The 18,589-nt window shown below is 35.7% G+C and overlaps 1 protein-coding gene across 1 annotated transcript; it reads left to right on the forward strand.

Moving 5' to 3' along the window:
- Positions 1 to 6,420: 6,420 nt before the first annotated feature.
- On the forward strand, positions 6,421 to 17,804 carry psmd12 (proteasome 26S subunit, non-ATPase 12). Its single transcript, XM_082136927.1, has 11 exons — positions 6,421 to 6,631; positions 6,964 to 7,023; positions 7,120 to 7,248; positions 8,819 to 8,926; positions 9,054 to 9,158; positions 11,247 to 11,396; positions 11,531 to 11,665; positions 12,122 to 12,234; positions 12,364 to 12,538; positions 16,916 to 16,993; positions 17,231 to 17,804. The coding sequence occupies exons 1-11, from the start codon at positions 6,524 to 6,526 to the stop codon at positions 17,438 to 17,440; spliced, it is 1,371 nt and encodes a 456-aa protein (XP_081993053.1). The 5' UTR covers positions 6,421 to 6,523; the 3' UTR covers positions 17,441 to 17,804.
- The last annotated feature ends 785 nt before the right edge of the window (positions 17,805 to 18,589 follow it).

Here is an 18,589-nt window from a genome sequence, read left to right on the forward strand (position 1 = left end):
ACTCTCCACACATTATGTATGTCCACTTTCCCTTGCTCAGGGTTACTCAGGGTTACGGGATTAGATTCAGGACAGTTGACAAAACCAAACCAATTCGTTCAGGTTAATTATTTTAAACCATGACGCAGGTCATCAGCTTTCTCTGTCAACTCAGGCTTTGATCCCAAATCCTTTTTTTTTTTTTTTTTTAGAGTTATACACGAAGTAATACAAATTACAATGGATACAAATATTTCACATATACTATTCTAAATGATTCCAAAGCATCATAATATATTAGGAACATTAAAGGTAACATTCATATCAATGAATTTAAAGAACATTGATTCACACATTAATGAAAAGAAAAGATTATATATATATATATATATATATATATATATATATATATATATATATATATATATATATATATATATATATATAAGCAACAGAACTTAAATTACATAATATCATATATACATATATACATATATCAAACATAAGAGAACAATTTTAAAAGAGAACAATAGGCTACATCACGGTTGTTTAAACGAATGAGCATTAAGCTGTGTCAGCAAGTCGTTTCCCATCGTGCTTTTGATCAGCGCATCGGAGAACTATGACCCAAGTGGGCAACATGCACAAGACCCATTCCGGTCCCAGCTGCCAATATTTGTATCTGGGGCCCATGTGGGTATGAAATGGGCTGAAAAATGGGCCCCATGTAGGATTGTCTGCGGGTTCCATAATGGCCCCATGCCAACTGCCCACATGGATTGCATATAGGATGGCACTTATAAACAGGTGGGCCCCAACTGGGAAACATGCACAAGACCCATCTTGGTCCCAGCTTTAGTGTTTTTTGTGGGTACTACAAGGTTACTACATGGGCTGAAATACGGGCTGTAAGTGGGTTTGTCCATGGGTTCCATGTTGGCCCCAGCAACTTACTCATTTAGGTTTTATGCAGGATTTCACAGGGCTTTAGGTGGGGCCCAACTAGGAATCAAATGCATGTGGCCCAACTAGGGATCATCTGGGTTCCATCTAAATGAGTAGCAACACCACACAAACAAGTTTTAAAGCATTAGAGCACATAGTGAGATATAAATCTTGTCAAATTTATTGAAATTACCCATCATATTATGCTATATTCTGAAATTCCAGAGACAATATTTAAAGGGATGGTTCGGAGTAAAATCAACCTAGGGTCCTTTGCACCATGACCTCGAGCCAAACACCCCCCCAAAAGCCTCCCTTTCCCTTGATTGAACATTATTAAAGTTAGAGCTTATTTAGAGAAATCAGCCGGATGGCTTAGTGCAGGCGCTTATGGGTGTAATTTAAATATATTATTTCTATAGGCTATACAAAAACAAAGACAAAAAAGGACAAAATGAATAGGCTGAATAAGCAACATGTTAAATGATGGTAGCCTAGTCTATGAACGGTACACCCCCCTAAGCTCACAGAAATGGTTAGACCCAAGTCTTCAGCAGCCAATGACACTGACCCGTTCATACTGATTTTTAATGTGCATTTCATGCATTATGAAGGGCCATTGACCTTTCTTTACAGTTTTTCACAATGCTAAGACACATTTCTTGAAACCTTGACCCATTTTCTCACAACATTAAACACAAATCTAAATTTTCAAACTAAACTCACAAAACCATTGACTCTTCTCAAAATGTCAATTGCTGTACTCAAAATCAAACAATTATTTCAGATCATACACACATGAATCAATAAAATAAGCACTACAGATCATCCATTAGACACTACATCAAAAAAAGGAGAAAACAGCATCCAGAACGTTACAGAAAATAATAATATTGTATACAGTAAACAATTTTTGCAATTACATAACAAAGACTAGTAATTGCAACTAAGGTGAACATATTGTAAGCACTGCAAGTATAGTATTTTACTGAATATTGAATAGTAGGCCTATTGAATGTCTGTATATTCAGTACTTGTCACAAATCTCTTAGCATTTTTAAATGTTACCTTAAAACTATTTTTTTTAGGGTAGCTTTTTGCCTAAGTTTTTCATTGTGCATTATTTTATATGGTTTATTTTGTTGCTTTAAGTTTAATTTTATATTGTGGATTATTTTATATGGTGTATTTTTGTTGTTTTATTTGTTTCTGTAAAGCGCTTTGAGATGTACAGTTAAAGGCGCTATAGAAAATAAAGGTTTTTATTAGTATTACTTGCATACTGTAAAAATACTGCAGTCCAACTGCAAAAGCCAAAAAGGTCAAATAAAACTCAAAATGAAAGGCATGTTATGGTATACTCACATACTGTAAGTTGTGCAACTGCAAAATCAAGGACAATGAGAGATTTATTCTGCTTCAGCATCATGTCTTCCTGCTGGCTCTGGCCTGAGGACTTTGTCCACATCACAGACAATGTTGTGACTTTGTCCACATCACAGACGAAGGGAAAAACCTTCTAGTCTGACACATCCATCCTTGACAACACTGTCCACACCTTGCTCTTTCTCGTCTTCATCCTTACACGTACTCTTCTTCCTCTCCCTCTCAGATTGTTTCCAAATATTGTTCATATCATCAGTGCACTTGTGTCAGCTGCACACTCTGAACTGGCTCATATTATACAGTTGGTTTGATCACATCATTACAATTTTGAATCGTTTGAATTACAAAAAGAGTGCAGGAGATTTGCAAAAAGAGTGTAACTGCCTGAACTTGTTTACGGTTTTGCAGAAATATTGATTTATTCGACAAATTGGTTTAGGCTATTGAGAATTTGGTTCAGAGAATGGAGTTTAGTGTTTTGGCAATTCAGAAAAACTGTAAAGGGCTTATTCAAGTAGGCTATAGCTTACAGTACAGCAGGATGCAGTAAATATTTTAATGTTGTTTTAGGTGTACAATATCTAAATGTATTGTCCATTTTAGCTCACATGTAGTAATTTTTTAAAGCTTTATCTACCAATTCCAAACATTATTTATATTACATATTATCTATAATATAATATTTATATTAATTTTGAACTAAATGCTTAATGATCATTGTTAAACTAACATTGCTCATGTACATGGATTAGGGGTATAATAATTATAATAAATTATTATAGCCAGACAAATTTGTCTTTAAAAATCTGTTACTCTATAGTGACCTTTAATTTGGAGCAAGAGAACTAAGGGAAGTGGCTTTATTGCATTAGACATTTGTCATTTTGCTCACAGCTGATTTGGTCCCATTTCGATTTGAGATCTCTTACACAGAACATGACCTGCTGTGGAGCGCAAGTTACCATGGTGATGAACACCGCTAAAAGCTAAGCCATTTTCCTGGTGCCTATAAAACAACTTTTATCACTGATCTTGCCTAAGAAAGGAAGATTTGAGATTTGTTTAAAGTAGCTCAATACTCAATCAGACATGAGGGGAAAAAAATACAGAGCTAATCAAAGACAATAACCAACAAGAGGAAACTGAGGAGTATAAATACACAAAGGTATCAAGCAACTAAACTAGACAGGTGAACTCAATGGGTAATGATGAGTAGCTAAACGCCATGGAAACAAAGGAAACAGGAAATAAACACAGGAAACTCAAACTAGGAAATGATAAAAATAGGAAAACTTCAAAATCAAAGTCTCTGAATAGAAATGATCAAATATGACCATGACCTGTTTCTTTCTGCAGGGTTTTGTAATTTCCTCAAAGGATACTGACACTGTACCTCATAAAATATGGCATAATGACACAATGGCTAGAAAATTCCAGCAAAATGTATTAAAGATGCACAAATTTATGTTGTGCAGGGCTGCATTTTCCAAAAGCATTGTAACTAAGCCTAGATCACAAATACCATTGGTGCTAATGGTTTCTATGATACTTAGGATTATAAGCTTTTAGGAAACACAAGTACTAGCCTATAATACAAGTATATAAGTAGTGTGGATGCAGCCTTGCACAAAAGTAAATTATTTTAGCTGCCAATGTCATTGTAGAACAGGGTTCTTCGTTCTGAGATAAAGTGGTATCTCCTTCAGAGACTTTGCAAACTGCACATTTTTTACCCAACCCTTAAACTCTGCAGGAAAGTGGACCTCGAGGGCCAGAGTTGAGAATCCCTGGTTTAAAACTTTTTTAAGGTTTGGTAGGCAATTTCGCAACGGTTAGCAATAGCGAGCTAGCTTTGAAAGCATAAGATCCCACCTCGCCACCTCCAAAACACATGAACGCGCACAGCCAGAACAGAGTCTGCAAAGCGTCACGAGGGACAGCGTTAAATTATCTCAAAGCACAATAATAATGAACACCAACTTAAAGGGCACTGACTTGTACCACCTGACAGCTGCAGATTAATTTCTGCTTTGATAGTGTTGCCATAGTAACGCATATCTGAGTCTGAGGATGTGAATCACACTGATGGGTTGCCATCTCTTAATTACAGTATAGTTATGGCGTGAACGTATCCCTTACGGAACAGAATATGGGAATCCTGCAAAATATAATGCAATATATTACATAATACATTTCCATATATCGGAAAGTAATGCTTATATTTTTCAATATACTGCAATATATGCATTGACCATGTATGGCTATATATTAATGAATATAAAATATTTATAAAAATGAAGACAAAAATAGCATTATATGTAATTTTCACAAAGTTTTATCCTTTATTGTGTACATATATTGCACATACATGTTCCGATATAAATGTGAATGTATGTTCACACATATATACACACACATTCACGGAATGAGTTAGCCTACAACAGATTTCTAGTTCTCAGCATGCTTTGCTTCTGACTGTTAAAGGAGAGCAAATGTTAAAATTAAGTGCTATTTAATGTTTTTTGCTCAATATTAATATGGGGGAGATCTGTTAGTGTTTAATGTTCTATTATTTTAGAATTTAAAATGTTTTCTGGTATGTCTGAGTTTTTGGGTTACCATTGTCCTGAAGAGTAGAGCCTGGTTCGGTTAACGTTTGGCCGAAGACCATTAAGACTACAATTACTATATTTTAAAAGTAATGGCTTTGTGCACTCCTCAGCACAGTGATAGTCTCCTTGGTAAAATACTCTAGCACATGCAGCCATGATGCAGATGTGCTTGTGCTTTTGTTTACTAGCTTTCAAATATGAAAAATGTATAATATAAATAATTTAAATATATAATAAATATATTACATTATTTATTTATCTATACATGTGTGTTTATGTTGCATGATGAGTAAATATATCAGCAATATATTACACATGCAGTACCATATCTGATCACATATACATATATATATATTATGAAGTGTATTACTGAATATAAAATTACATACATTATGATATATTAGTAAATATATTGTCACATATTTTTCAATAGGCTATATGAAAAGCGGCAATTCCTTATATATTATTCAATATATTATTCTGTAGTATATTTTCAAATATACTGTTAAACCATTTAATATATGAATCAATCATATGGGAAATATATTTTCGTTCCGTAAGGGATAAGCTAGTTGTTTTGGTCCTGCGCGGAGGTATGAAATTAGGCTTGTTTGAGATGCGCCTAGCCTCGCCTGGAATGTATGCGAGAGTAGGCGGCTGCAGTGAGAGGAGGAGTGAAAAAAAGCGCAGGCAAGACGGACAGTTCTCTCTTCTCGCAGTGGATCTGACACCCACCTGTGAGATCATCAAAGTTGGATATCGCGGGATACAGGGGATTCACGCTCATGCACAGTGTTGCTAATAAATTACTGGGTGTAATTTAAGTTCTGTTGCTTTTATATGAAAATAATTAATGAACAAGACACCCATAACATACCAAAGACGTGTTTATCAATAATTTTTTACTTTAATTACAGACATGTTTTATATATATATATTTGTATAAATATGACAACAATCAAATAACCCATAGATCACACTGTCAGAGAGTTTGGGATAATTTACATATACACATAATTTATAAACATAAGAACATGAGATCAGACTCAGAGCAAGGCGGACCGCACCATATAGGACACATTTCTAACCGGCATGCATCTCGCGGTGATCACCGGTGATCGGTTCTGCGCAGATTTTGCTCATCTCAAACAAGCCTAATACATGATAAATCAACATATGAATTGTCATACCTCCGCGCCGGCGCGCACCCAGTTGATACCGAATGCAATGATTGGATGAACCTTTTTTGGCCCTGACCTGAGACTTCCACATTTTTAATATTTAGACCAGATTGCTATCAGTGTATGATGAGAGTTTCAAACAGTATAACAAAAAGTGTTTATGAAAAACATTGCATAACCTACATTTTAATACAACACACATAGCCTACCCAGGCTAACCTACGTGGTGAAGATAATTTCCCTCTCGTTTCGACGCCTCACACTCCTGTCCAGTTGGAGGCGGTAATGCACGAATATCTGGTTTGCCCACCGTCAAACAACAAGCGCCATACGAAGAGAAACAGAAGAAGATTTACAGCGAGCTGTTCGGGTTGAAGTTATCAGATTCACTGCGAATTTTTCATTTCATAAGCAGCAGTAATGGCTGAGGATAGAGTTGAACGATCAGATGGACGGATAGTAAAGATGGAGGTTGACTACAGTGTCACTGTAGATCAGCGTCTGCCTGAGTGTGAGAAAATGGCCAGAGTAAGTGTGAATGAGCGGCTGAGTCATGCTGCGTGCTAAAGCTAACGTTCATAAAATCATTTCAGCGTTAAAGTATATGATTGGTTTATTTAATATAAACCACTGTATCGCGTTTAATGAAAAACGAGTGTTTCCATATGCAGACATAGACCTTACAGGAAATTGCTGTCAAAATAGGCATCTGATTAGGTTTTTAACCATAGATACTTCACTGATTATGCCTCATATTTCACCTTTCATAAACAATTACTGCTGGATGCACAGTGATATGAGCTTTAGCAAAACAACATGCCATAAAGAAACCCTAACATAATCTTTTTTTTGTTATTAAGGATGGCAGACTACAAGAGGCCGTCGAGAGTCTGCTGTCACTAGAGAAGCAAACAAGAACTGTAAGTGTTTTACTGTTCTCTGTTTAATTGTAGCTTCGATATTCTTAACTCTAAAATGTCCTGCTTTTTGTTTGCATTTGTGCCACTTCTGTCCAGGCTTCAGATATGGTGTCCACCTCCAGGATCTTGGTGGCTATAGTTCAGATATGCTATGAAGCCAAAGACTGGGATGCCTTGAATGAAAACATCATGCTACTGTCTAAGAGAAGAAGCCAGTTGAAGCAGGTAGGAGCACTTCTATAAACACCATGGAGCCAGTGATTGAGGTCAAGATGCCAAATAAAAATGTTTTTTCAACAACCTGTCCCATAATATATATATGAAGAGTTCAGATGCAAAAGCCTCTAAATGCCATCTGAAATTTTCTTATAGAATGATCATTTTTATCAAGCTCGTATATTTAAATTCTATATTTTCACTTAAATGGCAATGAAGATTACCTATTAATGGTCATTGAAGTGAATTTACTGAACTTAAATATACAAGCTTGATAAAAATGATCATTCTATAAGAACATTTCAGATGGCATTTAGAGGCTTTTGCATCTGAACTCTTCATATATATATATATATATATATATATATATATATATATATATATATATATTATATATATAATCAGTGGTGGCTGCTGGTCTTTCAAAGAGAGGATGCTCATTTTTGGCCTATATCATAAAAATTGTCTATTTATTTATACGTAAATTCTGCCCTACGTTCCTTTTCAAGAAAATGCTCTGTGACCCTGTCGTACCAACTAGGCGTCTTTTCCAGTGACTTGACCAGTGTCCTCTCAATGGCCAGCAGAGTTAGGTATAATTGTATACATGTAATAATAAAATAAAGGTATAAATAATAATTTAATAAAGTATAATATTACTACTACTAATAATAATATTTGTTTTTATTATTTTAATAATTATTACTAATAATAATATAAAAAAATAAGTAATAAATATATAAATGTATAATTGTGTGAAATGTATTATGAAAATTGGCTATCAATTTCCACAAGCAAATACCAAGAAATAGGTTGCAGCAGTTTGTCTTTCGACAACACTTGCAAAATCCGCGATAGGACTGAGCTCGAATAGCGTCAGCGGCAGCGACTTTTTATTGTATGAAATCGCTGTCAATCAAAAGGAGATGCAGTCTTTCGGCAGACCCTCCAATCATCACGCAGAAGCCCGGAGTCCAGGCCAGCCCACTCCTCATTCACCCCCAGAGACGCTGAGCGTCCGTGGGCGGGACATAATCTCAGCATTTATCCAATGACCGTCTAGTTTCGAAGCACTGAGTAAAACTGTTCAATGCAGCCCCATTGAAGTCAATGGATGCTGGGCTTCAACAGGGAAATGCACTGTGACGCTACGGGAATGTATGAGAAGGAAATTGAGTCAGCGACCTGCTATATGTAGCTGATTCTGAACGAACTCATTCAGGGATGAACGTGTTCTAACGCATTTTTAGTCAATAAAATGTTAACACAATAGTACATATTTGACCATTAATTTTTTGACATTATAGGGGAAGCCGAGCTTCCCTTGCAGTCTTAAAGAAATCCCCACTTATTTATATACACACAAATAATTAGAGGGAAGTAAATAACAAAGGCAGGTACATCAATTCAGTACAGCAACTGTAACAATGTATGTACTCATTATTTTTATTGTATTATTGATTATTATTATATTATTGATTTCCAATATGTGTATTCTAAATAACTTGTAGAAGATGTTTTACCATTGATTTCCCAGAATTAAATATATAGTTAACATTCTCATAATTTTCCTTTACAGGCTGTTGCAAAGATGGTACAGGAATGTTATACATATGTCGATGCTGAGAGTGACCTGTCAATCAAACTCCGACTCATCGACACGCTACGCACAGTCACTGCTGGAAAGGTCTCAGTTCCTTCTGTTTTTAGATTATTGTACCAGATCTATTTCTTATAAGCTGGATCACTCTACTCCATCGTAATGCCCAGCTTTACTCCTGAATCATGCTGAGTGAATATGAATGTTTTTGCAGATATATGTGGAGATTGAGCGTGCCAGGCTAACTAAAACATTGGCCTGTATCAAAGAAAAAAATGGAGAGGTGAAAGAGGCTGCATCCATTCTCCAGGAACTGCAGGTGAGTCATCATCATCATCATCATATTCTTAAGGTCTCAAACTAACTGGAATATTCAGTGTTAGGATGTATACCTGCTGCTGTACAATTCAGCACATAGCAAAGAAGGGCTCTTACTGACACCAGAAACAGTACTAGAGAATAGTGGCATAGGACCTGCTTGTATTTGCCCCCCAATCCCAGGCAAAATAAACAGTCTCTTCTGCTAATAATGTGTGCATATATTGTGCGCGCATATGTGTAACGGAGGCCTGCTAGTGAAAGTGGTGCGAGTAAACCTCACTCAAGAGGTGCAGTAGTGACTGACGTTGGAGACCGCGGTCTTAAGTGTCCTTGTAAGTGCGCCCGCCTCCCATGCTGAACACACCAGTTCAAGTCCCACTTGGAGCGGGGCGAGTAAAACCAGAGGGGTTACATTTGCGTAAAGATAGCCACTCTGGACAGAAGTGTATTTCTGTAAGCGTGATCTTTTATTTTATTTTTTTATTTCATAATATTTTGAATTGGCTATTTTATTGGATTGAATTGGCTCATAATGATATTTTAATATATATTTTATATATATATATATATATATATAATATAATTTTTTTTACTTTTTTTTTTTTACTTTTGATTTTACTTTTTATTTAAAGGTGCTGTTTGTAACTTTTCACTCTACTAAAGCATAAAAATACCATAAAATGTTTGCATATATTGGGGAAACATGCCAAGTTCACATACTCGTTTCTCTGAAAAACACTTCTACAGCCAGTTATTTTGCTTTGAAATATGTGTTTCCAGGCTGGAATGTTTGTTTTTGTTTTGGTCTGTGATACTGCACTTTGGCAATTTTCATTCTCTATTGCGCTCGTTCCTGTTGCGTGTGCTCAAACTGGCAACCTGCGTGAGCGTCGAGTCTGAGGAGTAGGTGGCGGGAGAAACAACGATCTCCGATATTTTGAATTGAACTGTAGTACCTATTTCAACCACTAGTTCTCATTCTTACAGACTGCACCTTTAAGTTTTAGTCATTCCGTTATGTGCCTTTGTCATTTTTATTAGATTGTTTAGCTTTATATTTATTTCTGTTTTAGTTTCAGTCATTTTAGTACATGAAATTATTAAAGTTATCAAATGATTAAAGTTATAATTTCTATATATTTTTTTTATTTCAGCTTTACATCAAACATGTAATAATTTTAGTTTTAGCTAACAATAACAACTCTCACAGATCAACATCAAATGTTTTTTCCCCAAAATATTTTTTTTATTAATATGCTGATACCTCATATTTTATATTATACAACTCTTTTTTTTTCTAAATTATATATACAGACACATCCATATATATATATATATATATATATATATATATATATATATATATATTTATATATATATATATATATATATATATATATATATATATATATATATATATAAAAAATATATATATATATATATATTATTTATGTCACACAACATAATTTATAATAGATTACTTTTCCATACATTTTACTAAACACAAAACTAAAACAAGATATATAATTCAAAAGGAACTTTAGAAAAATAATTACAATATATTAGTTTAAAAAGAGAGGATACATCAAGGGTAGTAATATATTCATTTAAGCCAAAATTGATTGAATATATTTTTGTGTGTTTTTTAACATATTCATGTTATAGAATTTGTAAAACAAAATTTTTTAATTATCATTCAAAACTTCTATAAATTCATGTATCGTTGATGCCACAGGCTACAACCAATTCTTCATAATTATTTTCGTAGAAAGCAACTGAGATCATTTTAAACAAATATTAGTAATCTGTTGCTATAGTATTTTTGGGTATTAATCCCAAATAAAGTACCTCAAAAGTCAATGGAATTTCAAGATCCACTACTCATTTTACAATTTCATAGACATTCTTTCCAAACACAACTATATGATGTCTGTCTTAATGTACAAAATTATGTGTTTATATAACTGTTATGATCTTGGCGTTAAAAACTAGAAAGAGCAGTTACTTTAATTTGTTGTTTAACCTGAAGCATTCACACTTCACACTTGATTTTAACAGAAATTTCTCATGCTCTTACTCTCTGCAGGTGGAGACATATGGCTCAATGGAGAAGAAAGAGAAGGCGGAGTTCATTCTGGAGCAGATGAGGCTGTGCATTGCTGTGAAGGACTACATTCGCACACAGATCATTAGCAAAAAGATCAACACTAAGTTCTTCCAGGATGAGGGCACTGAGGTTTTCATCCTCTTTTTGAGGAAACTTTGATTCTGCTCTTATATTTCTCTGATACATTTTCAGTTTATAATATTGGTGGGAGGTCCGTTCAGTTTTACCATTTACATAAACGCTTGCTTTTCTTGCTTGTCTAGGATTTGAAACTGAAATATTATAATCTGATGATTCAAGTGGATCTGCACGAGGGCTCCTACCTGTCCATATGCAAACATTACCGAGCCATATATGACACTCCTTGTATACTAGAAGACACATCCAAATGGCAGCAGGTACCTTGCCTTTTCTTTTAACTTTGCTGTTCAGCTTAGTAATGCAAAGAAACGCTAGCTATGTTTCAATCCACATATTTTTATCTGCATTTTGGGAAATTCTCTCACATGATTGCATTCCTAAACACCAGGTATCCGAATGCAAGATAGCATGACACCTTTTTTTATTGCGTTTCATCTGCACTCTGAGACGCAAGTATGATGTAGGAAAAAGGAGCCACAGTGGCTTCCCCAATTGCAGCAACTTCCATTTTGCACCAATTTCCCAGGAAGGGATTATTTTGTTCTCTTGAATACATACACGTGCTTTATTGCTGCTTTATTCGCAAAAGTTTTATGCGAAAATTAAAAATTTTCCCACAAGATAAATTCACAACTTGGATGAAAACATAGCTACAGTCGATTCTTTTGCAATCTAGTGCTTTTTGAAAACTGAAAAGTTCTCTTATCTTTTAGGCTCTCAAGAGTGTGGTGCTCTACGTGATTTTGGCTCCTTATGACAATGAACAGTCTGATTTAGTTCATAGAATCAGCCTTGACAAGAAACTGGAGGAAATACCCAAATACAGGTAAATGAGCCAAAACAAACTTGGAGTTTTCTGCAAGAGTTCAGAGATATGTTTCAGCAGTCTGCCAGCCACAAGCATAATAGTAAATTCAGGTGGAGGTGTTTATCTTTTTTCCTTCTTCTCTGGCAGGGATCTCCTGAAACAATTCACCACCATGGAGCTGATGCGCTGGTCATCTGTAGTGGAGGATTATGGAAAGGAACTGAGGGAGGGTTCCATGGAAACTCCTGACACTGATGTCTTCACCTACTCGGAAGAGGGAGAAAAGAGATGGAAGGACCTGAAAAATAGAGTGGTAGAACATGTGAGTAAGGCTTATTTTTGCTGATATGTGAAGCCAAGCTTTCCTTTATTAAAAATAGTTTACATCTGTTCATGTGACTCTCTGAAAAGAATAATTCTCTTCAAAGGAAATTTTTCATTAGTTGTTGTTGGTCAAAACCCATGACTTTCTTTCACAAAAGGAGGGTTATAAAGACTGGTTGCTCTCTTCCATGCCATTACAAAGAAAGGTCACTGAGGTTTTTAAAGGGTTAGTTCACCCAAACATTTAAATTCTGTCATTAATTACTTATCCTCATGTCATTCCACACCCGCGAGACATTTATTCATCTTCAGAACACAAATTAGCAGTCTGTCCCTCCATTGGGAGCTACGCAACTACTACATTCAAGGTCCAGAACTGTAGTAGGAAAGACATAAAGTAATCCATAGGGGTGTAAATATTAATCGGTTCATATCAATGCATCGATTATACAGCCGACGATTCGATGCATCGATGCGCCCGCTAGAGTATTGACTTATGTGTTTATTTTGCCGCCTGTCTGTTCGCCTGTCTATTTTCAGCATCCGCTCCGACATATGCGTACAACCTACTCCTAAGCTGCGGGTGGCGCTAACCTCATTATTGTCTTCTACTTCACACCGCTTCACACGCGTTACTTACGTTTCACAGTCTATCTATGTTCACACACATTGTTGAGTCTGACTTTCAAGAGCGATGGGACGGTCAGAGCGAGCTGGCAATGAAAGTGAAATGTTACACACTCCAGTCGGCGTCAAGTCATGGGTGTGGAAGTATTTTGGCTTCATGAAAACAGATGGAGCAGTGGTAAGAGATGTTGCCGTTTGCAAAGACAACGCATTCTCATCCTAGGGCGTCATATACTGACGCTTTTGACATTTCGTCTACATCCAACGCACATGGCACCCTTTAGCGTCAATATGACACGCACAGAGCTTTGTTCGGTTATGGGTAGGTTTAGGTCTGGGGTAGGGTTAGGGTTAGACCGCTAGGAGGCGCCTTCTGGCCCATATCTATCTGCGTCTCATATTGACGCTAAAGGGTGCCATGTGCGTTGGATGTAGACGAAATGTCAAAAGCGTCAGTATATGACGCCTTGGGATGAGATCGGGCTGGCAAAGAGAAAGACTGTCAGTGTGACATAAGATACTGCGGCAATACGTTGAATCTATCTACACACCTGAAAAGGCGCCATGGTATTGATGGCGAGTGTAAAGAAAGAACACAGGCTTCCACCCCCGCCACATCACTGACAACGTTTAAAAAAAAAAACAGTGAATAGGCTAATTGGCCATAGTAGACCTGCACTATAAGCATTAGACTTTATTATTTTTATTTTGTTCTTATTACAATTTATCTGATTGCACTTTATTGTAACTGTATATGCAGTAACTGTTATATTTGCTGTTCTATTTGCAGTGCATTGAGCACAACTGCTATAGTCAGGGTTCCCGCGGGGTCTTAAAAAGTCTTAAAAAGTCAAAAATTCTGACCTTTAAATTTAAGGCCTTAAAATGTCTTAAAAACGGCCAGATTTTCATCCGTGGTCTTAAATTTCATTTAGTCAGGTCTAAAAAAGGTCTTGCCAACAGGCCGTTCACATATCGCATCTTTTGCGTGCTCAAGTTCGTTCAAATGTAGGCGCGCGCTCATAATTGAAGCGACGCACTCGTTTTTTTCCAGGCGCAGCGAGATAAAAAAAATCTCAACTCTTCAGAGTGCCGCAAACGCACCGCAGGTCATGTGACAAGAACCAACCAATCAGCTTCGCCCCTTTCCGTAACAACATTGAAAGCTTACTCAACTGGAAGGATGCGGGTGCACCCAAACACTACGGGTGTTTTTCTCTTCTCCGTAAATAAATCTTGAAGCAGAGCTACAGCAAGCGTTTCTCACCGGTGGAAATCCATTAGTCACTAAAACTTCTTTGTCATTGTAGAGAGCGCAGTGCTTGGTTGCATAGCAACGACAGACGCCACGGGAAAATCTGACCGAATTTTACTATTAATAATAAAAGATAAGCTAAAGTGCATTGTAAATGTCAGTAATTTGTTTTTATACAAAATTATTTAAAGTCTGAAATATGTGAGGTTTATCTTTTTATAAAAAAAACTTTTTTGTCAACTTTATTTGAATTTGTACATGTTAGTATATAACATGTTGCAAGACACTTAAAATCTGGCTATCATTTTTAATGGTATTATTTTAATGTTTATGTAAAAAAAAAGTGCATATTGATGCTAATTTTATTTGTTATTTGCTGGTTTTCGACATTGTGTAGTATTAGTACTTTTTGAACAGGATTCTGTGATAACCGTGGTCATTTTTGTCACAATAATCATTGAAATGAAATGTTCATGCCATTTCATCTCTAGTTATGATCAACTATGATCAACTAAAATCAACTAATTATGTGTTTTTTACAGTATGATATGCATAGTACAATTTTCTATAAAAAAAAAAAATCTGATTCTGACACACGTTGTTGGGTATGGAAGGTTACTAATGTGATTGTTTTATCTGTAAATTAAATTAATGTTTTTTTCAATTACTTAATTCATTGAAATAAAATGAATTCTTTGATTTTTTTTTTTTTTTTTGGCAATGCGTCGTGTAGGTCTTAAATTTCAAACTTTATGGTCTTAAAATGTCTTAAAAAGGTCTTAAATTTGACTTGCTGAAACCTGCAAGAACCCTGTATAGTGTAACATACACATTATGTGAATAGAATACTGTTCCTGTATTCTCAATAAAAGGCAAATTATTTATTATTTTTGTTGATTTATTTGAAACTTAATAGATATCATGTAAAAATCACAATCATGTGGTGTTGTTCATCTGAGGTTGTATTTACCTTATTTTATGACCTGCTAATGACCAGATGATTTTTTTTATTATGTCCTAATACATAAAACCAAAAATTCAAAGAAGGTATGTGTCACAGTTTAACCTGTTCACTGTAACTTGGACTTACAAACATACAGTGGGAGAACAAGTAATTGATACACTGCCGATTTTGCAGGTTTTCCCACTTACAAAGCATGTAGAAGTCTGTAATTTTTATCATAGGTACTCTTCAACTGTGAGTGACAGAATCTAAAACAAAAATCTAGAAAATCACATTGTATGATTTTTAAGTAATTCATTTGCATTTTATTGCATGACATAAGTATTTGATCAACTACCAACCAGTAAGAATTCTGGCTCTCACTAACCTGTTAGTTTTTCTTTAAGAAGCCCTCCTGTTCTCCACTCATTACCTGTATTAACTGCACCTGTTTGAACTGTTACCTGTATAAAAGACACCTGTCCACACACTCAGTCAAACAGACTCCAACCTCTCCACAATGGCCAAGACCAGAGAGCTGTGTAAGGACATCAGGGATAAAATTGTAGACCTGCACAAGGCTTGGATGTGCTACAGGACAATAGGAATCAGCTTGGTGAGAAGGCAACAACTGTTGGCGCAATTATTACAAAATGGAAGAAGTTCAAGATGACGGTCAATCTCCCTCGGTCTGGGGCACCATGCAAGATCTCACCTCGTGGGGCATCAATTATCATGAGGAAGGTGAGGGATCAGCCCAGAATTACATGGCAGGATCTGGTCAATGACCTGAAGAGAGCTGCGACCACAGTCTCAAAGAAAACCATTAGTAACACTACGTCATCATGGATTAAAATCCTGCAGCGCACACAGAGGAGGAATGGGAGAAGGTCATGAGGTCTGATGAGACAAAAATAGAGCTTTTTGGTCTAAACTCCACTTGCCGTGTTTGGAGGAAGAAGGATGAGTACAACCCCAAGAACACCATCCCAACCATGAAGCATGGAGGTGGAAACATATTAAACAGCATTTTTGGATTATTCCTAAACTTTTTGTACAGCACGTCATTTCTTTTTTCCACTGCTACTGGGTGGCCTTCCTACAGAGTATTTTATTTTTTGCCTATAATGTAAATTGGTACACATTGTTCTCATTCGACTGAACAACTTGTTCACTGACATTCATTAGCTTCACTCAGGTTGGAAATTTTGGAGTTTGTGAATGTGGTGAACTTCTAAATGCTCCTCCTAGGGAATTCATTGTCATCAAATTTGGTTAACCTTATACCAAGACTTTGTAGAATGATATGTTGTGAATGAAGTTTTGATAAGTGGTTTTGTCCTGGCGACATAATTTATGGTGAAAAAAGGGAAACCGGAATGATCTCGTATCTTCTGCATGCATTGAACTGTATGTTTGTTCGCCCTGTGAGTCATTTAAATGATACAGTGAATAAATAAGTGAACTTATCTAGTTTTTTTTTTTTTTGCTATTATTTGCTTTTTTGTCATTAAATTGCTAATTGATATTGTTTTTCTGTCCATTACCAGAACATCAGAATAATGGCAAAGTATTACACAAGCATCACAATGGGGAGAATGGCAGGACTGCTCGACCTCTCAATTGATGTGAGTTCTGTCATTAAATAAAATATAACTTTCTGCTTGGTTTGAGGGATTTTTCAGTTACAGTGATAATAATTGATTTAATGGTGCATTACATTATTTAATTAAGGCTATCGATTTGTTTTTAATGCTGTAATATCCCTCCCCCACCCCGCTCTTAATAACTCATCAGAATTGAAAGCATTTTAACATTTCAATGAATGTTGTAGTATTCATCTTGCATGTATGTCGTTATTGTAGGAATCAGAGGAGTTCTTGTCAAACCTGGTGGTCAATAAGACCATCTATGCGAAAGTGGACCGCCTCGCTGGTATCATTAATTTCCAAAGGCCTAAAGACCCTAACGATCTTCTGAATGACTGGTCTCAAAAACTGAACTCTCTCATGTCTCTGGTCAACAAAACCACTCATCTCATTGCCAAAGAAGAGATGATCCACAACCTCCAGTAGAGGCTGTCGGGAGACCTTGGTACACATTTTCTTTTTATTTCACCATGAAACATCTGATTGAACGAATGTTAAATAAAGGTTTGCTGTCATTGCTTCTGTTTAAATTGTTATTGACAACGAGGTGACAGAGAACAACGTTAGTTTCAGTCATTCGTTTTACACGGCACTTAATGTTACTGTGTTTTGTGTTTAACTCTGACTATAGTTGTAACTCCATGTGAATCCTCCTAATCGCAATGACACCCAATTTCCCTTTGTATTAAATAAATGCCTTGTATTCCTTTCAGACATTATAGAAAAAAAATGCATAAGATTGGTGTTCATATGTTGCTCCAGCATGCACATTAAACTTTTTTGGAAATAATTCTGGGTTTGTTCATTTACCATTAAGGGGAAATACAGGCAACTTCAGTTTATTACAATTAGTATTAAACTATATATTAAGTTTATTTGGTTTAGCAAATAATCCATGAAAGTCATTACAATAGTTTTTTTTTTTTATGTTACCTATACTGTTATAACCACTGAATGCATCATCAGACACCCCTGTTCATGGTTTGTCTGAAACATTGTGGCATAAATATTTTTTCATTTGTTTAAATTCCATTTGTCCTAAACACTAATCTTTCATGACTTTTATGTCAAATGGAAATGGAGGCAGGAATAATCACATCTATGACAAATAAGACTTCTGCTCCTTGAAAACGTTTACTTTGAGTCCGCTTGTGTTTGCTGTGTATGTAACTAAATGGAAGTGATAGCTAAAAAGATTATACAGACGTACAGGTATGTTTCACAGACAATATCTAGTTTCATACTTTGTTGACAATGACCACAGTCTTGTACGCCCATACACTGTCAGAATAAAGGCCTATACTTAAAGGATTATGTTAATAAAATAAACATTTAAGCATGAACAAAATCTCTGTGCAGGTTGGTATACAAAAACATCTTATATTTTAGAACAATCTAAAAATAACCATTAGGGGTATTATGTAGGCTTCAAGTTATTTATAATAGCAAAGTTTCATGTTGTGTCGAGCCTTCTTAGTGTTTTAAAAATAGCGATTTTGATGCTATCATAGAAGTGCCCCAAGCACTCCCATTCAAAAGGCAATTTGACCAAAAACGAAAATACGGTCAAACTTA

The sequence above is a fragment of the Leuciscus leuciscus genome (genome assembly GCF_965113295.1).
Source record: "Leuciscus leuciscus genome assembly, chromosome: 14".
Classification (NCBI taxonomy): domain Eukaryota; kingdom Metazoa; phylum Chordata; class Actinopteri; order Cypriniformes; family Leuciscidae; genus Leuciscus; species Leuciscus leuciscus.